Source organism: Peromyscus californicus, unplaced genomic scaffold, assembly GCF_007827085.1.
Source record: "Peromyscus californicus insignis strain IS unplaced genomic scaffold, ASM782708v3 Scaffold_4__1_contigs__length_199733344, whole genome shotgun sequence".
Taxonomy (NCBI): Eukaryota; Metazoa; Chordata; class Mammalia; order Rodentia; family Cricetidae; genus Peromyscus; species Peromyscus californicus.
This window is the reverse complement of record NW_026294562.1, coordinates 30,101,176-30,122,278: the sequence shown is the minus strand read 5'-3', so window position 1 is coordinate 30,122,278 and position 21,103 is coordinate 30,101,176. Positions and strand designations below refer to the sequence as shown.

Below are 21,103 nucleotides of genomic sequence, written 5' to 3'. Positions count from 1 at the left end.
TGGAAACTGACTTAGGAGACTGACAAGGGACCCGTAACTGCCGTTAAATTTTCCCCTCCTTCCTCTCCTGCCTGGTGTCCTCTTTCCTTTTCCTTCTTCCTCTTTCTCTGCTATCCTCAAACAACTCAGGACCCTCTTTGCTAACCTCAACTGTCTACACAGGTAAGTAACAAGCTCTAAATTCAGGCTGGGGTGGATCAAACAAAATTCTGCCACATTCTACAGTAGTTTAAGGACTAGGATTCTTTAAACCACCAAAGCAGCTTTCCACCTCATCTAAAAATAACCAGACTGGCATAACAACTTCATGTGACCATCACCTGCTTTCTGCCATTACCATTTCATGGTCAACCTCATTGCAAAGCTGAATTTCAATCCTCAACTGATTCCTTATATGTATTCTCAATTGTGGGGGAACTTGGGGAAGACGTTAGTGACCAGTCTGTGTTCCAACAAGGACGACTCAGTGAGAATCCATGTGAATGTAAGTGGTGATACAAGCTTTCAGGGAACATTTGCGTTCATAACAATGATGAGCCGTCAGCATAGCTAAAAAGTTTTGAAAAGGAACACTTAGGCTGCAATAAGGAAGGGCATCTGCCTATATGATTGTTTGTGAAGCTGTCAAGACCTTACATTGAAGGTAGGAGATACTCTCTAGTTGAGAAGGCAAGCTTGTGGAGTTCCCATTATGGGCACCCACAGACTACTCTCCAGCTCCTCATTTCATCACTCACCTCCAGCCTGAGTCGTTGGGAAATCATGCTTAGTTCAACACTGACAAATGCCATTCGATTTGACCCATCTGGATCTGCCAAGATGAAAGCGCGGCTGTACAGCCTGGTGAGGAGACCCCGTGCATTCTGGCCACTTTTGCCATAGCCCATCTGAAAAGAGAGAAAGGAACTGAACTTCTCCAGGAGCCAGGGACCATAATACCAGAAGAAGCTGCTCAAGCACACAAAGAGAAAATCATTGTGATGCCGTGGTTCAGTGAGACTCTGTGTGTGTGTGTGTGTGTGTGTGTGTGTGTGTGTGTGTGTGTGTGTGTGTGGAGTGAACAGGTGGCTGCCCGCTCAGGGGACTTTCCAAGCCTTTGATGGGAAGCTTTTCTTCTAAGGTTTTATAGGGAAGGCACTGTTTCCCCTTCCTCCACCCTCACTCAGCTTTTTGCCAATTTATCATTCTCTAGACTAAGTCAAGTAAGATTGTGCACCCTACGACTCTCTCATCGTCACATTAAAGCCACCCAGTTAAAACTACACCCAGGCCTTCCAATGGCCATCTCTTCTCTTTGCCTTCCCATTCATGAGAGTGCTCATCTAGGGTTCACAGTTCAGGGTTACTCTTCAGAACAGACAGCGGGGTGTAATCCATAGAGCATAAAGATTATTTGCTGAAAGGGAGCAAATTCCAGTAGACAACTCCTTGCTCTTGTTCCCTAGGCAAGCAGGAAGGTGAGTGGGTATTTCCATCACTGGTATGCTGTAGGCAATAGGCTGCCTCTGACTCATGGAAGTGCTTGATACTGGCCCATCCTTGATTTACAGTTTTACCTCTCTTGTCTATGCTGGCACAGTGGCCCACACCTTTAATTCCAACACTTAGGAGGCAAAGGCAGGTGGATCTCTATGAGTTCAAGACTAGCCTGGTCTACACAGTGAGTTCCAAGACAGCCAAGGTTTACAAAGCAAAACCTTGTCTCAAAGTAAATAAATAATAAATAAATATGGAAACATAAACAAGCAAAAAAAATCTATATGTTTGCATTTTACAAGTGGGAGATTTCTAGTCTCAAATCTTCAGTGATCTTCTGGCTTCTCACCACAAAACTATAAAATAGGGAAGGTCAGAATGTATGGATCCACCCACAAAAAAGTCATCAGTTGACTTTAAAAATAACTTGCAGGATGGGCACAAATGGCACCCCACTCCCAGGACTTTTGGGTCTGCAGGAGCCACAATCACCCAGGAGTGTGCCCTGCACCCTGCACCAGAGGTACCATCATACCAAGTGCTGCCAGAGATCTCTAGGCCTGGGCATGGGAAAGAAGAAAGGCAACAGCTCTGTGTCATCCCTTATTGGTGGGATGGGTAGTATTCAACCAAGGGCCATCTGTGATCCAACTAAGAGACCTAGGTGCTGGGCAGTTGGTCACCATTGTGGTGAAAGAGTACAAGGTAGGGAGGTGGAAGAGAAGGATAGATGGAACAGTTTATAGGCTGGGGAGAGAAGCAAATCCGGACAGGTGAGGATGGTGAGGAACAGGCTGATGTGAATGGCCTGCTGGCTACCCAAGTCCAGGGAAATGCCTGGGCCTGGAGGCTACGATCAAAGGCCAGGTCTTGATCTAGGGTCCTGGTACAGCCAAGGGGGCATGTGTTGATGCCTGTGGCTCCTGTCATCCCTGGGGGCCTTGCAAGGGCCTGTGGTCTGGGCCACCATTTGAGGCCACACTGGTGCCCCAGAGCCATGCTGCTGTGGGAGGGATGGGGTGGGGCATACCAACTGGATGGCCTCCAGAGTCAACTGGGACCATGGTGACAACATGGTCTGGGCTGTTGCCAAGGACCATGTCTGGGTCCATGTTCCTGGCATGGCCAGGGTCCATGTTAATGTCCCTGGCCCATGTTGCCGCCAGGGCCCATGTAGATGCCCCGGGTCTGGGCCACAACTTGTGACTATGTTGGTGTCCGAGGGCTGTGCTGCTGCCAGTGCCAGGCCAATCTGAGTGATCAGTGCTGTCAACTAGGGTCATGGTATCGTCTGGACCAGGGTTATAACCGAGGGCCATGTCTGGATCCATAACCCTCCTGCATCCAGGGTTTGTATTGATGTCTGTGGCTCCTAAGACACTTACATCAAAGATTGTGCTGATGCCAGAGACCTAGATTGCTACCTGGAGCCATGTTGGTGTCCAAGAGTCATGCTGCCATGGGGGCCATGCTAGTCTGGATGGTCTGAGCTGCCACCTGGGACCATGGTGACACCCAGACTCGGGCTGCTGCCTAGAACCACGTCTGGGTTCACAGTACTACCTCAGCCAGGGTCTGTATTGATGTCCGTGGCCCATGTTGCCACCAAAGGCCACACAGATGCCTGGGGTCTGCGCTGCAACCTATAGCCATGAGAGCAAGGAGGGCCATGCTGCCTCCAGGGACCCAGACATGACCCTGGGTCTGGATGCCACCATGGCCCCGGTGGCAGCACAGGCCCCTCAGATTAGCACTGCCCGGGCAGCAGCTTGATCCCTGGGCATCAATATGGTCCCAGGTAATTGGCCAGACCCTGGGAATCCACAGTTGGTGGCAACTGGAGCCATGGATAACGCCCCAGACCCCAGGTCATCCGCATGGCCCTTGGTGACAACAGAAGCCCTGGACATCAACTCAGACCTTGGCTGCTGTAGGGCTACTGACTTGGATGTGGCACTCCACAGCAGCCCTGGCCTGGACGACACCATGGCCCTGAATGACAGCGCAAGCTACTCAGATCAGGATGTCCATGGCCTGTGTTAGCATGGGGTCATTGGAACCATGCTGTGCTGAGCGAGCCCTGCCCTTCACTGGCCCTGGGGTGACTGATCCTGCCCCTCACTGGGCATTTCCACAGGCAAGATGGCTCTACCCCACAGGAGAGAGCTCACTCCTACATGCACACTTGGGAAAGATGGTCCCACTCCTCACCATGGGTATGCATCTCACCTGGGAAGCTCACCAGAGCTGACCCTATGGACTGGGGCATAGGTGCACCAACCCTGAGGGCATGAGAGCAGGCGAGCTGACCTAGCTCCCTGTAGTCGGCCATGTGGTGGCACAGGGGAGGGAAAGATGCCCTTCCTCGATCACTCATTACCACCTGTGGCAGGTGAGAGACCTGAACCTGGGGTCACAAGAGTAGAACTACCCCTGACCCTCACCGGCTGCAGCACATGAGAAAGCAGCCTCTCCTTCCTGTCTGAGCAGCACACTAGAGCTGACCCCCCCTCCTCCCTTTGCTGTCTGTGGCAAGAGAGAGAGAGCTAGCCCTGGGGCCACAAGAATAAAAGAACTAGCCCTGCCGTACACCAGCTACAGCGCACAGGAGAGCGGGGCCCTGCACCCTGCCCGGTCAGCACATTAGAGCTGATCCTGTTGTTCAGGTCCCAGGTGAGCCAGCCCTGAGAGCATGAGAGCAGGAGAGCTGATCCCAACTCCTACCTCATATGCCCCCTACAACAAATGGGAGAGAGGGTCCTGTATCTTGCCTGAGCAAAACAGCAGAGCTGGCCCTGGCAATATGAGTGAGGGAGACCCAGATCTGAGTGCCCGAGAGCAGGAAAACTGGACCAGTTCCTTGCTGTAGGCTGCAGTGGGTGAGCTGGCCTGGGCTGTGCTGGAGAGCTCATCCAGGTAGTGACAATGAGGGAAAGCTAGTGACCTGACCAGCCCAACTACCACCCAGGCCCAGAACCAGGGCTATGAGTTGGCCACCCCAACACCCACCAAATCTATGAACTGTTGGAGCATGTGAAGGGGATATCCAAGAGGAGCTCCAGTGAGAGCCCATTATCGGTGATGTGGCAGAAACCAGAGGCCTTGAACCAGACCAATAACTCGTGGTAATGAACACTAGCATGTAAAGATGAACAGACTAAAGGGTAAACTGTGTGTCTCAATGGACCACACTACAGCTTCCACGACAAGATTCTTCTTTTTTGTCTTGTTTGTTTGGGTTTTGGTTTTAGTTCTTTGTTTTGTTTGGTTTTACATTTAAATTTGGTTTTGTTTTGGGGGAGATTGCAAGGGCAGAGGGCAGAGTCAAGGGGACAAGGAGATAAGTGGGATTGGAATGCATTATGTGAAATCCACAAAAAAAAATCAATAAAAGTTTTTTTAAAAAAAGGACTTGTAATTTAACTTTAAAAATTAGTTTTCCTTATATGATACTATTCTTAGTGTTGGACAGCAGCAATGTCAACACAAAAGCTAGAAATGATTATGTAATAATCAGGAATGAAGGACACCAAATAATAAAATTACTTGTTTTGTGTCCTATTTAAGGAGCCCAGACAGTTACCTACCAAATTGATATCTGACACTTGTCCTGTGCAATCAGCTCGCCCAACACCAATGTAGTAGCCACTGAAGTTCTGAAATGGAGGAGGCTCTGGAGCATGTGTGATTGGAGAAGTCTGTGTGGTCGTGGGGTCTTGGGTGGTTGAAGACCCAAGATTTCCTGAATCTAAAAACAGAACAGGATATTTGAGAAACAACACTTCATCCCACTTGCTCCCTGGCGGCAATTAGAAGACATAGTTTCAAATTCCTAAGGAAAACTTTTAATATTGTCTTTCATTTTTAGTTTTCTTTGGTTTTGGATTGGTTCATTTATTTCTTAAGACAGTGTCTCATTATGTAACAAGTTGTCTTTGAGCTCAATGATCTTCCTGTAGCTGTGTGCCACCACACCCAGTGTTAAAAAATTCACCTGTATATAAACAGAAAGTGAGAAATGGGAGCCTAGGAGAAGTCATAAATCAAAGCAGTCTTGCTCTTGGACTAGTGATGTTTCAGAACAAGCAAGGCCTTGGCAAATGCTTCTCGCCTTCAACTTCTCACCAGCATTTCTTTGTCACCTAACCACTTCCCTTCCCTACATTTCTATCCAAGCCATGCCAACCATGTAGAAGTTCCTGCTACTCAGCCTCCTAAGTCCACACCCTGAGATGGACTTCCTTTTCCATTCTCTCCGAACTTCCCAATGCTCTCCGCTCCGCCAAACGCTGTCCACCACTCAATTCTGAGCATGTCCATCTCGATTCCTACATCCAGCCAGAGTCCTCATCAAAGATGCCATCTAACTGTCACTGCTCTGCTTTGGTCCTCAGCCTGCTGAGGCCTTCAGCTTAAAACATTGTGACATGGCCGGGCGGTGGTGGCGCACGCCTTTAATCCCAGCACTCGGGAGGCAGAGGCAGGCAGATCTCTGTGAGTTTGAGGCCAGCCTGGTCTCCAAAGCGAGTTCCAGGAAAGGCGCAAAGCTACACAGAGAAACCCTGTCTCGAAAAACCAAAAAAAAAAAAAAAACATTGTGACATAATTGGTGACATAATTCTACCTCAATTTGATTATTCTAATACATGTATGTATGCATTAATATATATTCCACACCAAATGTGTGTGTATAACATACAAACACATATGAATATCCAGGGATGCAAAATGATATAGAGATTAAAAGGCAAATGCTATACCCAAACTTCTTGGTTTGAAATCTAATTCTACCAGATCGCCTAATCTAATTCTCTCTGACTTTCTCCTCTATTGTAAGAAGAGGTTAATGTGCTTCCTGGTATGGTTTTGTGCAGTAACTTTGTGAATACACCTTAAAGAGTTAGAGCGGCGCTGCTGTCTAGTTTGATTTTCTTTCCAGCTGGACATTTTGTATATACATTTGTTTGTTTGTTTTTCTACCGTCAGGCAGTAGCCAGGAGTAATCACAGCATCAAATATCAGTGTTACAGGCCCTGGTGGTCAGAACAACTTAGAGAAGAGACTGATGTCTGGCTTTTTCTGAGATTCCAGAACTTTGGAACTAAAATTTTAGATATCAACAACCTCAATTGTAACCGACCTGGCAGGATGAAGATATTCCTAAGAGACGCTTGCGTTCCTCCTCGTGACTACTAGCCACTGGAACAATGGACCCCAAGACATTGGAATTTCCCCCAGAAATTCCATGCTCTAAGGAGGAAAAGGGTGGGAATGTGGTGCCAGCCAGGGGCGGGGCGGGAGTTTTTCTGCTAGAACAAGATCTCACATTGTCTTGATGAGTCAAAGCACCTTGCAGGAGAGAACAAACTGAGACCAGGATGTGTAACCAAGCAATTCCACATACCACTTTCCTTCTATTTAAAACTAAACCTTGGAAGGAAGGATGAGAGGGGGAGCTGTGGTTGGTAAGTAAAATGAATTAAAAAATTTAAAATAAAAAAATAAAAATAAACCTCATGTCAGGTAGACTTGGGATGGAGGGGTCACTGATCCTTTGTTCCTCTCTCCACTGTGGCCACATTGAATAAATCTTTTTATGCTCTTCGCTGTGACTTTGTTTGTCTCTTTAATTGGCGCATTAAGGATGAATGGCCAAGCATAGCTTGATAGTGTTTCCGGGACCCAGGCTCAGACCCTCACAACTCTGGTAATAAAATCTCTTCAAGTTTGTAAACAAGAACCCTGAAACTTGGAAGAAGTGACACAACTAAGACTTCATGAAGAGTACGTGATGAGTCTGGTGCCCACACAACCTCAGAGCAGACTCTGATATTCCTGCAACTGTGTCTCAGGCTTACAAACACACGTCTCCTGCACAGCATCAGATAGTACAGAGAGGAAAGCATTGCTTTTGCTTTTGCTGCCAGCATCGAAATGTGATACAAACTAAGGCCAAGCCTCAGATGGAGGGCAAGCTCTTTGCATTCTTGGAGTTTCCATATGTAAAATGGCATCAACACTAGAACTTCATAAGAATTTTGTGAAAATAGATGAAAAATTATATGGAATTCTTCTTAAACTGCACCACCGAACCACCATGCCAAAACATACACACACACACACACACACACACACACACACACACACACACACACACACACAGAGTAGCCATTTCTATGAGAATATACTGTGGCTTCTAATAACCTCCTGAGTCTCCATCTTCCTCTCTAATTTTAGGAACCATGTTGAAAGACCAACGATAAGTCTTAAGGACAGTTTAATGTCTAGCAGTCCGAGAGGCTGCTTTGCCCACCACTGCAGCAGAGAACCCTTACTCCTTTGTGTTTGCAGAGAAATTGCAGCACCAAACTGTGGCAAGGAACACTGTGGAAAAGGAAGAGGCTACAAGTGGAAAACTGGAGAAGACTCCCAGCTCCCCTGCCACTTTACCCGAGGCCAGCTCTCTCTCTCTCTTCAATTTGATCAAAACATTCAGGCCCCCATCTGCCTTCTCTATTCGGTAACAGCCGTGTATCTTTGCCCTGAAATAGAGGCTCCATCAATGACTCGATGATACTATCTGGAAATGCAGCCTACCTCACATTCAGAAACCGAACTTCCTTCCAACATTGCAACAAGAAAATCAGGTAGTATCTAAATGGCACAATTTCTATCCCCTTTTCAACTTAGGTGAGTTAAGATGATATGATGTCATGATAAGGTGCACTGTGTTTACAGAACGACTGGCCCCTGTAGGGATTGAGTCTGAGAATCTGCCTTTACCTTTTTAGGGTGGTTTGTTTGGTTGGTTTGTGTTATTTTCTACTTTGCTCCCAGTATGCCAACCAACGGGCAGATAACGATTGAAGATCTAGTAGCAAAAGGTAAGCTTACTAGACTTAAAAGAACCTTGAACTATGAGGACATCAACAGAAAAGTTAGGAGGACATGTATATCTGTTCGTTATCTGGCTCTTTGTGGACAAAGGTAAATGTGATAAAAGCTGCTATCATTGCAGGAAACGCAAGTAGCACAGTGGGAGACACCATCTCTGGGTGCTCACAGACAGCTGAAGCAGGAAGACACCATTTCTCATTGGCGCTGCCCACCAATCAAGAAATATCTAACAGGCCCGGGAATGACATCCAGAAGAGCCCAAGACGCTTGCCTTTGTTGTTTTCAATGGTCCCACTGGTGACGAACAGGAGGGTGAGAAGGGCCACTGTGATGACTGTCATCATTACCAGAAGGAAAATGAGGAATGCCTCCAAGCTGGAGAAGGTACGTTTTGCCATTTCTCCTAAGACAAAACAGAGATGGAACAAAAAACACAGGAGGAAAGGAAATCACAGATTAATGGGCACAGGCTTCAAGCTGCCCGAGACTACAAGATCATAGCCCTTCCATTTCAGTAGACTATGCCAAGATGGCAAGCATAGAACACACTTACCTCTGGCTCCTTGTCCCAAATCCTTAGAAACCAAGACTAATACATAAAAGTACTCTTTTGAAAAGCTCCTCTTGGCAACCACTCCTATTATTTGACACTGACATCTGAAAAAAATCCATTTGTATTCCTTCGCAATACCATACTTCTTTTGTTTGTCGCAATGGTATCATTTGTGGGTTTATATACAAGTCTGGGCTGGAGTGTTTCTGACCATAGTGTGAATGATATGTAACACATTACTTGTACTTCGCAGGAGTCTGGCTGGCTTAGAGCTGTGTTTATGGATCAAGTATAATGATCTTGTAAAATCACAGAGAGGTGGCTCTGTGGTTAAGAGTATTGGCTGCTCTTCTGGAACACTCAAGTTTGATTATGAGCATCCACATGGAAGCTCACAACCATCTGCAACTCCAGTCCCAGGGGATCTGAGACTCTCTTATGGTTTCTTAGGGCACAAAGCATATGAATAATTCACAGACATACATGCATGCAAAACACTCATACACATAAAATAAAATGATTTAAACTATTTGCTTATTTATGGAGCCACAGTCTCTTTATGTAGCCCAGGCTGGCCTCAAACTCACAGAGATCTACTTGCCTCTGCCTCCCAAGTACTGCGATTAAAGGAGTGTGCCACAACTCCCAGCTAATTTTAAAAAAAAAAAATAAGAAAGTTAATATATTTTTAAAAACACTATTTTGTCCAGATGGAGGTGAAACCCACTGCATTACTGTTCATATTTTCTCATCACCATCACTGATTTCCTGGTGCAGAAAAGGAGATTGGTAGCTCAAGCCAGGAATTAGTGTAAAACCTCTCTTTGGGTGATCAAGAAGATGTCACATAGCTTGCAACTCCTGTGTTCCAGAAAACTACTCCTTAACCATTTCCTTTAAGATGTTTTAGAAGTTTATCATCACTCAAAGTGACTTCAGGAGTGAGAATCCTCTACCTTATAATGAGAAGAAATATAACCTGGTGTTTTAAAACTAATTTCTGAAGTCTAACCATGAAGTTGAGGTCTCTTACTTTCCCATATAGGGAAACCATAGATACCCAGCCACAGATATTCAGTGATCACTTTAGTATCTGTGTTACATAATTCCATAGAATGAGATGCTATGCTGTGTGTGTTATTTCTTCTGTCCCCTGAGATGGAATTGAGGGTTCAGATGATGGTCTTTATCACCACATTTCAAAACAGCAAAAACTGCACACCCCTAGGGGTTGAATGTTAGAGAATTATTATAAATCCAGGTGAGATTTTTTTGGAGCAATTTTTCATTATTTTGGGGTTTGATTTATTTATTTTATATGTGTGAATGTTTTGCCAGCATGGTTGCATGTGTAACACACGTGTGCCTGGTTCCCAAGGAGGTCAGAAGTCAAATTTCTCAGAAGGGGAATTAAGGATGGCTGTGAGCCACCGTGTGGGTGCTAGAAACCGAATCAAGGGCTTCTGCAAAAGCAACAAGTTGTCTTAATCACTGAGCCGTCTCCAGCTGGAACCTGTTTTCTTAACCTGGGCTTTAAGACACACAAGTAGTCATATGGGATTGAACTCCCAGGACTTGGCCTCAAAATAAGTAGTTTCTGGCTAAGACACTGCTCACCTAAGAGTTTCTCCTGTCATTTTAAGTAAAGCCCAGCCAAGGCTTTGATTTGATTTAACCTAGGTGATAAGCTAAATGATATCAGTGTCAGATTCTGTTAAGATAGAATTTACACGTATAAATCTGAAAGTTGGCATTTTAACCAAATGTAGTTTCCAAACTACGGCAGCAGCTGTTCCCTTCAGGTGTTCCAGGAACTCTCTAGGTGCTAAACCCTGCCCATGGGCCTAATCCATCTAAATTGCTTCCTGGTTTCTTTAAGCACTGGATTTTGCAATCCTTGGGCTTAGAGGTGAAAAATCAACTTAAAAGCAGAAACTTCTGAGTTGGATAGACCTGAAAAGGACAAAAAGACAGGAACACATTTCATTATTGGGAAGCTGTTCTCTCCTTTTATTGTGACTATGGTCACCCTCCACACCAATGGCAGGGCCACCTCAGTCCCAGGACAAGACTAATTAGGTTTGTACCTGGTCCCAATTCCCTTCATCAGTCTTGAGAATCAGGAAACACACCTAAAACATACTTCTGGACTTCAAGGAGATCAGTAGCAGACTTCAAACCCATTATATTTAATGCTTACTGAAAGCTTTTTAAATAAATATTTAATATATATAAATTATATGTAATAATTGATAAGGTGTTCTCTATTGCTTATCTAATACATAATATAAACAATATATAAATATAAAATATGAATAAAATAAGCCTGGTCTCCAAAGCGAGTACCAGGAAAGACACAAAGCTACACAGAGAAACCCTGTCTCGAAAAACCAAAAAAAAATAAAAATAAAAATAAAAAAAAGCCGGGCGGTGGTGACGCACGCCTTTAATCCCAGCACTCGGGAGGCAGAGGCAGGTGGATCTCTGTGAGTTCAAGGCCAGCCTGGTCTCCAAAGTGAGTACCAGGAAAGGCGCAAAGCTACACAGAGAAACCCTGTCTCGAAAAACCAAAAAAATAAAATAAAATAAAATATGAATAAAATAAATATTAAAAATTTAAATAGTTTTTTTGAAAGCTATTTCTAGGTACTTCTTCTGAGTCAAGAAGAAGAACAATTGGGCATCTCAACCCTAGAGCATCAGAATGAAGATTGTATACATAAATGTGGTCACAGCTTGTCTATGAAACACAAATTATGTGTGTGTGTGTGTGTGTGTGTGTGTGTGTGTGTGTGTGTGTGTGTGTGTGTGTGCTGGTCTTATATTATCAACCCTTTATACAAAGCAAGAACTCACTTGTTCTAAGCTCTTTCTTAGTCTTGAATGATCCACCTCCTATGCTTCTCCACTCTATTTACTTACCAGGAATGCTGCTAATACATTACCATTCTTTTTAAGCTACTTCAGCTGACTTTACCACCCCCTCTCAGGAAATCAAACGTTGTATTAGCACTGTTTATTTCTAGCATTGATTAATAAACTCTCAAGTCAAACATTAAGACAGATGTCTTGTCTGTCTTCAGAATGCAAATCCACCATAAGGCACTGCCCCTCTCACTGTATCTTAAATGATTCTAGATTTCATAAGGAGTCTCTTGATCAGTCAGAATCCAGTAAGCTTAGCTATCTGCCACATCTTTGCAACCCAAAGATCTGTTTTTCAAGGATACAACTATGAAAAAAATTAACAATTTGACACAAATAGGCCTCTAAAACTATGAAAATGAAGTGAAACTTCCAGACTTTACCCAGGTCTTAATAAGATGAGCTGTGATTCCTTTTCCATCTCCCTCCATTGAAAAAAAAAATGTCATTCTTACCTGATTCTGTGAATCAAAGCAGTGTTCACCTCCCAGGAGAGCAAATGACCATTCAGAATCTCATTCCGTGTCCCTTGCAGATTGTGAGGCTGATTTCTCAATGTGTTTCCAAATCTATTGAGGAAAGATTCCATAGTCAAGTCCAGGAGCATTAAGGTTCTCATTAGCATACCTGTGGCCACGGCAGAAGGATGTGACTAAAGTACATTGATTAAAGAAAGCTTACATGCACACTCTTCTAAACCTGCCTGCTACAGGAGGTAGACTCTGCAGAAGGCCTGTTAGACCGAAGGTCATTTCCATCTTAATGCAACTCTTCCAGTATTACAAGTTCTGTGGTAGACCTGCAACCCACATTGTTAAAAATATTTATGTGCTCTATTTATTCAAATTGTGATCTGGAAGAAAATGAATGTTGTTGGACATAGGTGTGGGCTATGGGAACCATTGAGTGATATTTTTACACATTTCAGAATAAAGCAGTGATTTTAATTTTTAGGTTTTCAGGTCCTTGTAGGAAAACGTAATGTCCAAATTAAGTAAGAATGTGATTCATAAACAATATAGACATTCAAAGTTATATTGGAAGCAAGGCACAGTAGTGCACACCAAGCTTTAGAGAGACCAGTCTGAGATATGTTATAAGAGCCTGTCCTAAAGTAGTGACCACGATGATAGTATTATAGACAAACGAACTGAGAGGTTTCAATGACGTGGAAAATGCCACCAAGTATTGAAGTATTAAAGATTGTCTTCTATGCAGTGTGAGGCTAAGCAACGGCCTCAAAAGCCAAGGGCAGCAGAAATAAGCTCACCCCGCTGCTCGGTTTCCCTTTTCTCCTGGTCAACTCAAGGTCTAGGAAGCAGCTTGTAGTCTGTCTGATCCTTTGCAGAGTTGGAAAAGACTGTGGTCTCTAGAATTACAAGTAAATGCCTTTAGACAGATCATTAAGTGATGCATCATAATGCTGTTCTGCTACTGCAAAGGGCAACAGTTTAAGTCACGGCAGCAAATGAGGGGTTTTTAATTGATGCATTTATGTTAAATTTTTTTTTTTTTTTTGGTTTTTCGAGACAGGGTTTCTCTGTGTAGTTTTGGTGCCTTTCCTGGATCTCGCTCTGTAGACAAGGCTGGCCTCAAACTCACAAAGATCTGCCTGCCTCTGCCTCCCAAGTGCTGGGATTAAAGGCATGCGCCACCACCGCCCAGGTTAAAATTCTTAAAGGTAATAGAACTAGTTACCCCAAGGCAGCAGGAAGAGAGGGAGGGAAGAGGTGAATTCTCAGAAGGGCCAGGCCTCAGAACCATCTTGGTAGAGCATTGCCATTGAGACGTGTGCTTTCCAGTCACTTTAGGGCACTATGTTCTTTCCTTGGTCTTTGAGTCCTGAAAGATGGCATCTAACTGGTCCAGCATGGATCATATTCTTAGGAGTCTGTGGGCCCCCTGGTGTGGAGCTTTCTGTCAGCCAGCAGGGCAGGTTCAAGCCTGGAGGGCAGCCTTAGACTGCAGACTGCTGAACTGTTGTTAGTGCTCATACCTTCTAACAGAAAGAGGAATGGTGCAGCAGAGAGAAAGCTGGAGGAAACTGTGTCCACACCGGGAAAGCGTTTCTCCCAAAGCATCACAAATTTCTTTTTCTAAAAGACTTATTTTTATTGGTTGTCCGTGTGTGTGTGTGTGTGTGTGTGTGTGTGTGTGTGTGTGTGTGTGTACACCACATGTGCACAGGTGCCAGTGGAGGCCAGAAGAGGATGCCATATTTCCTGGAACTGAAATCGCAGGTGAGCAGCCTGATGAGCATGCTGGGAACTGAACTCAAGTTCTTTGGAAAACAGCAAGTGCTCTTAACTGAATCATTTCTCTAGATTCCAAATTTTCTTAATAAATTACTATGTCTCTCACTTCTGGGCCTCAAAAGGCATGGTGCTGATTTCATGTGTGCTACATTAACAGTCACAGCCTTTTATTCTTTAACTCGTAGAATAATTAAAAATTGAATTACTTTAAGAAAGCAAATGCTCTACATGGCACCCATATTGTCCTTTATGTCATTTCTTGCTCAAGAAACCAAATATCCTTGGAGAGATAGTTGCTCTGGGGTCAGGGACAGGAATTACATGAACTAAATCTCTTATATATCAGAATTCAAGAAAGTCATCAAAATTATTAGAACTGTGTCAAAAGAACTAAAAAGTTCCTAATCAAAGATTGATGACAGTTTTAAAATAATTGCACAATGGGATGAATATGTCTGAATTTATGATCTCATAAAGGTGGTTAGCATTTTCATCTCATATAATTTTTTTAAGTTTTTGTCCTTATTTATGAGGTACACTGTGTCATTTCAATTCATGTATACTAATCAAATCAGGATAGCATTTCTACTTCTTTGTCATTATCCTACTTGGAGCCTTCTGACCAATCATACATAACTAATTATTGTAATCTACAGCATTCCCTCGCTGTGCTATAGATACAGAACTTTAACATTCCTATCAAACCATCATTTTTTGAAAAGACCCTAAGGAACCAATTCTCCTTTCTAATAGCTGAGAGCAAAACAAAAATAAATAAACAAAAAAAACCAAAGAATTGGGGAGGGGAGTTTCAGAAATTAAAAATCTATTCTTTTTTTTTCTGTACAAATCTACCCTGGAGGAGTCAAATAATTGGTGAAAGACATTTTTTCACGATCTAAGAAATGGGGAAGATAGGAATGAGACTCACCACAGAGGTCTGGCAAGTCTCTGGATGGTGTTTGAAACTTACTCTCAAGAATTTTCACCATTAAGTTAAACTTAAACTGATGAGCCTCTAAAACTGAGTGCCTGTTTTATAGAAAACACAAAAAGACAAGTGAATGTGTGACAGGACCAATACGCTGAGTCAGCCAGGAAAATCCAGGCGGCCGGAAACTGAACAGCGTGCTGGTTTATAGCAATGTAGACAAGGAGAAAGGAGGGACTGCAAGAGTGGAAGGAACCTATGGGGCCGCGAGAGAGAAGAGCAGGAATGCCTGGATGATAGCAGGGAGGAAAGGAGAAGACAGGGGAGGAGCAGTACAGGGTAAAAGAACCCTAAAGGTCGGAGCAACAGCAGACACTGTAAGCACCAAGCCAACGTCATTTGGAATCTGATTAAGAGAAAGTGGATTTGTGTTTCCCCCAAAGTTCTGAGACAATTGGGGAAAACCGAATTAGACATTAGAGGCTATTAAAGAATTCTTGTTAAAATGTTAGTGTGGTAGTGGTATCATGGTTATATTTTTGAAGAAATTTTGTTGTGGTTGTTGTCCTGAAAAATATTCTGAAACAGAAATTTTTAAGAGAATAGAAGAAACCAAACAAAAAAAGCATAATTTGGATGGATGGGTGGGTGGATGGATGGGTGGGTGGATGGATGGGTGGGTGGATGGATGGGTGGACAGGACAGAAGCATGAGAAACAAACTTTGTTCTTTGACAGGCCAGTTGGCAGGCATGAAGATTTCAGATAATAGCAGATGACATGAAAGGCTTCACTCAGTTCCCATTCCAATCCCAGATTCTGAACCCCCACCTGCCTATACCGCCAATGCGGGTTAGGACCTGCCTGTTAAATGCACTGGCATGAGACTTAGAATCAGGATTGAGCCACTTGGAGAGACACAGGGGCTGGGCATGCATCTTACTGCTTTGTCTCATGGCAACATGGATCTGCTGGCAGCTTCCTGGCTGCTTCCTCATTCCACAGCTCTGAGCCACATGATCTATCTCTAAGCAGCTAAACTCTAAAGGTTAAGCTGGGTCCAAGAGCTCAGCATCAACTCAGTCTTTATCCTGTGCAGTGATTCTAGAGTTAACTCAACCCTGTGAAAATTATTTTCTTTCTAGGCTCCCTGGAGATGTCTCTGATACGCCCCCACTAAGAACCTGTCCAAAGTCAGCCTCATAAAAGCAAGTGTTGGACCTTCCACACTTTGGAAAATGTCTACAATCTAAGCAGTAGATTCTGCATGTGTCAAATCGTTTCTAGGAATATTTGAGGGAAGTTGTATGTATGCGTATGTTTGATGTACATACATGTGTGTGTGTGTGTGTGTGTGTGTGTGTGTGTGTGTGTGTGTAGGCAGGGCCCAACTTTGTACGTCATTTCTCAGAAATAATCCACTTTGTTTTTTGAGACAGGGTCTCTTACTGGGACCTGAGGCTTGCTGATTAGGCAGGGTTGACTGGCCAGCAAGCCCCAGGGATCTGCCTGTCTCAACATTCTTAACAGCAGGCTTAGGGGTACACAGCACCATGCCTAGCTTTTTAAGTGGGTGTTGGGGACTTCACTTAGGTCCTCATGCTTACATAGCAGGCTGTAGGAGGCCTACCCATTTCTCTGTGGGAGGCCCACTCCCACTTTTTCCCCCAGGGTACCCTTGAGGAGGGAAGAGGGAGAAATATTTAGATAGAAGGATATAGGGGAGAGAAACAGATAGAAACACAGGATAGCCTCAGGAGGGCCTGGATCACTATCCACTGGCCCCGTCTGTCTCTTCTAAAGGGCCTTTTATAGGAATGCCAAGGGGTGGAGGAAAAGACCCCCCCTTGCTAGATCAAAGCATACCATACAGCCAAGTACAGACCCTTCCAATCGCCTGGTACCCACACGCATGGTCAAGCAATCCTCAAATGCAGCCCTGCTGGCTAAAGCAAGCTCAGGTCTCACTAGGAAACCTTTATGGGCCTCCACAGCATGCATTTTACCAGCTGAGCCACCTTCCCAGATGCTCTGGGATGGTCTTTCAAAAGTGATGAGCAGTTTGACACAGTAATTTTCATAAAAGAAATTGATTTTAAATACACAGAGTGGATGGGCTGACACTGTGGTACATTACCAACTCACAGATACTGTACAGGAATGGGAAAAAACTTGCTTTGGATCCCAAAACATGATAGGTTAACTGTGGATTTACCTTTTCACTTGTCTCAGTTTAGCCTTGATCTGTGAGGGAAATCCCTGCTGTCGCAATCTGGAATTTGGATGTCTCATTTAAGGCCACATGCTACACTCACCCTACACTGAGTCTGGGATTGAAGTTAGGGACATTCTACCATGTAGCAGGAAGCTCAAGTTCCTGAGCAAAGACCTAATGAAAACCACAGTGCCAAGGAACAGGAGACATAGAACATGAAAGAACACACTAGCCACCCTAGAAAATTCACCAAGCCATGGTGCCCCTCTAAAGACACCAAGAAGTGTTGAGTAGCCTCCAGCTTCACCAAGAGAATGAGACAGATGACCAGTGTTTCGGGAGCATCTCCCCAGCTGACTCCAGCCCTGCCTTGGATGCAAAGGAAAAGGATAAGAGGGGCCATTTAGGGTGAGGGAAGGGCTAGGACTTGAATCTGAAGGTTAATATTGGTCTCTTTCATCACTCTAGGATTCATTTTCTCCCTTTTAGAAAACAACTTAACAAGAACATATCTTGTTAAAACCTCATGGGATAATATATTTTTTAAAGTTCTTTGCTAATTTTATAACCAAATGCCAGTTGTTCCATTATGTGAATGCCTAAGCGTGGTAGATTTTATGCATTTAAACCCCTAACAGCATAGTTCTCTTTTCTTAGCCCGTGTCTCATGCTAGATTCCAAAGATCTCCCTGTTGAGCTTTGATAAGCTGCCCAGTAAGAGGAGATAAAATTGCAATTGCGAAACCTTGCCACTTCTGCACTTGTGATGAGTACTGAGAGATCTGTATAACCTTTTCCAGAGTGTTTGGAAATTATTCTCTGGGGATTTATCCTTTTCCAAAACCACAGATAAGAATTTATTTCATTTTGTCAGTGACAAATGTGACATGTTTGCCATACAAGATTACAAAGGCAGATGGGGAGAAATCAGGCAACAGCTGCATTTATCATCATTTCAGAGACAGGGTAACAATATCTTTTCATATAACTCTTGCCCAGCACATAAATCTTGGCAACTTGGCATCTCCAGCCTAGACTGTGGGCCTATGGGCAAAGCACCACATTGTCTTTTGATAGAACTTGAGAAAAGGAGAAGAGGCAGAAGACAACCTGACTATATCCAGAACTGGACTCAAAGGACACTTTTTCTAAGAGACACAAAGATAGAGGGGAGGCTGGATGGAGGTTGGGGGAAGGTATGTTGTCTCCCATGTAGGGAGCAGAAAAAGACCTGAGGATATGATGCACCTGATGAGAAACACCCACTTCCCTGCCTAGAGCAAATCATCCACAGCCATGCAGAATCCCCCATCAGATTCATCAAGAAGCAAAAGGTAATGGGAGCCTGCCAGGGTCTGTATTTGTTACTTTATGGTACTGTGACCACCCAATAGGAAGCAACTTGAGGGATTTATTTTGGCTCCCAGGATGAGGATGTAGTATCTTAGCAAAGAAGTCGTGGTGGCAGGGACAGCTGGAATAAGCAGCAGAGAGTGAGAGAGATGTCAGCACTCACTTGTCCGGTTCCTGTTTTCTCCCTCGTTCAGTTGGGCCCCCAGTCCATGGCATGATGCTGCCTACACAGGGTGGGTCTTTCCTCCTGAATTAATCCTCTTTAGAAAGTCCCTTAGAGAGATGCCCAAAGGTGTACCTCACTAATGCCCTAGGAATTTCTTCATCGAATCAAGTTGACAATCAAAGTTAGTCATCACAGTTTATTCAGGAACCACACACCATTTCTTACATTCTCACTTGCTGTGGCTGTTTCTCTACATTCCAAGGACAACTCCTGTAAGATCCTTGGACAAAGGAGGAAAATATTCTTGCTTGTATGAATCTCCTAGAGAGACCATGCCTGCAGAGGGACTTATCACTGCAGATTTCTCATGCATTTGGGATAGTGGTAAGGGCAAGATGATGTCAAAAACACCAAGACTCAAGAGGTACAGCTAACAACATTAGAGTGTCTATCTGACACTTGTCTACCACCAAGCTCCTTTGTTAACCAGAAACTGAGGTGGACCTTGAATCTGGAGTAATTGAGATTAGAGTTGGGATTCCCTACCTAAAATGGATCCCTAAGAGTTTAGAGACCACATCAGTCTTTGAGTGAAAGCCAGAGCAGGGGAACCAAACAGAAATCAGGAGCCCGAAGAGGCCAAAGGCAGGATCCATCTCAGGTGTCAGGGCCAAGATGGAACCAGGGAAGATCCGAGCTAAAGCTTGTAAAGCACGAGTCTGAGGTGCTGAACTTCAGTCTCAAGTCTCCTACACACAGTGTCTAATAACTTCATTTTGTGGGTCAGTAAATTAGAGATTTGCATGGGTTGGGCTGGTTTATCTAACCAAGATGAGGCAGACAATAATTAAAACAGTAACAACCCACTGGGACCTTATATGTAGACATTTACAAAGCGATAGTACAAGGAAAGTCACCCTGAAAAATTCACTGTAAAATAAACTTAGTGAACTCTTAGTACATGCTAGGCACTGTTCCAAGAACATTCTACAAATTACCTCGTTTAGTGCCCAATGACTCTGTGAGGATAATATTATTCCTATATTCAGTGTATATTTACATTAAAAATCAAATAAACAACAACAAAACTACCACAGGGAAAATACACAATGAAAGGTCATGTAGTCAAATCTGAGGACAAGATTATCTGTCCTTGGTCCCCTTGTGAACTCTCGGTTTCACTGTGCAACATGAGCATGTGTCTGATGCTATTAATAGACATGAGAATCTCACAGTAACAATAAGCTATTGCATACAATGCAATCCAACCCCCAAAGCTACTATAAGAAGAAGTCAAACATTTAGACTCCGGGGTTCTAAGAAGAGGTAGGGATTCTGAGGTCATCTAAAGCCACACAGATAACCAAGAGGCAAACTGAAGTTACTTGCCTGGGGTCACTGTGGTGACTTGCCGAACTCATTCAAATCTAGTTCTCCAGCTCTTCGTGAACATATGGCAAAGTAATGCTTTCCTGTCTGGGCTGTGGGTTGTGGGTGTCAGTGACATATTTCACTTCCAGAGGCATTGGAGAGGAGGTGTGAGCTCTGTCTAGTTTCTCTTTCTACATCACTGTAAAGTTAATTGCCATGCATCACAGGTGCCAGGTCTCAGATGGAAGAAATAAACATCAAAGACTCACCAGACCAGGCATACTCTTTCCATAATACGAAATAAACATGTTAAGCAACTAAGATTTGGAGGAACAAATTTGCTACTACAGGAAATCTCTTGTCTACCTTAATGCAATGATATTGCCGGTTGATGAAGATGATTCCTGGTCTTAGCTCAACTACACACCTTTGTAAATATCATTCCATTCATCAAACACCTCCCATTAAATGATTATTCTTTTATTTCAAAAGGTATCAAGGTCTCTCCAACTCAATATTAAATTTTATGAAACCTCAATTTTAACACATCATTAAGAATAGGAAGTCAAGATAAAAGGCCTGGAGCTCACAGAAATTTATAGGAGGAAAAAAAGTCATGATTCTATAGCCTAGGAGAGGCTCTAGGGCTTATTCAGATCATGTGACTTTTGACTTAAGTGTAGCCAAGCATTTTTATTCCAATGATAGACAATTAGCACAAGTATTTAGGGAAGTAGATCTCAGTGGCAATAGAGAAAGCTGAAAGAGACTCAAAATGACTCAGCCTGAAACTATAACCAGCTGTTAGAGTGACAATTCATGGTTTGTTTAGTTTTGTTTCTGTTTTTCAAGACAGTATTTCTCTGTGTGGCCCTGGCTGTCCTGGAATCTGCTTTGTAAACTAGGCTGACCTCATATTCAGAGATCCACCTGTCTCTGCTTCCGAGTGCTGGGATTAAAGG

The 21,103-nt window shown here is 43.8% G+C and overlaps 1 protein-coding gene across 5 annotated transcripts in view; it reads right to left on the bottom strand.

Annotated features, from left to right (window-relative positions):
- Asah2 (N-acylsphingosine amidohydrolase 2) overlaps positions 1-21,103 on the bottom strand; it is a 112,135-nt gene that overhangs the window by 63,758 nt on the left and 27,274 nt on the right. For 3 of the 5 annotated variants that reach the window (XM_052713166.1, XM_052713170.1, XM_052713169.1), the window contains exons 2-5: positions 12,307-12,420; positions 8,645-8,776; positions 5,064-5,224; positions 738-887 (exon numbers count right to left, since the gene is read on the bottom strand). In XM_052713166.1, the coding sequence (XP_052569126.1) occupies positions 738-887; positions 5,064-5,224; positions 8,645-8,771 (438 nt within the window). In that variant the 5' untranslated portion in view covers positions 8,772-8,776; positions 12,307-12,420. Of the gene's footprint in view, positions 1-737; positions 888-5,063; positions 5,225-8,644; positions 8,777-12,306; positions 12,421-13,121; positions 13,221-21,103 lie in introns of all 5 variants that reach the window. The other 2 variants (XM_052713168.1, XM_052713171.1) reach the window with 2 other exon arrangements.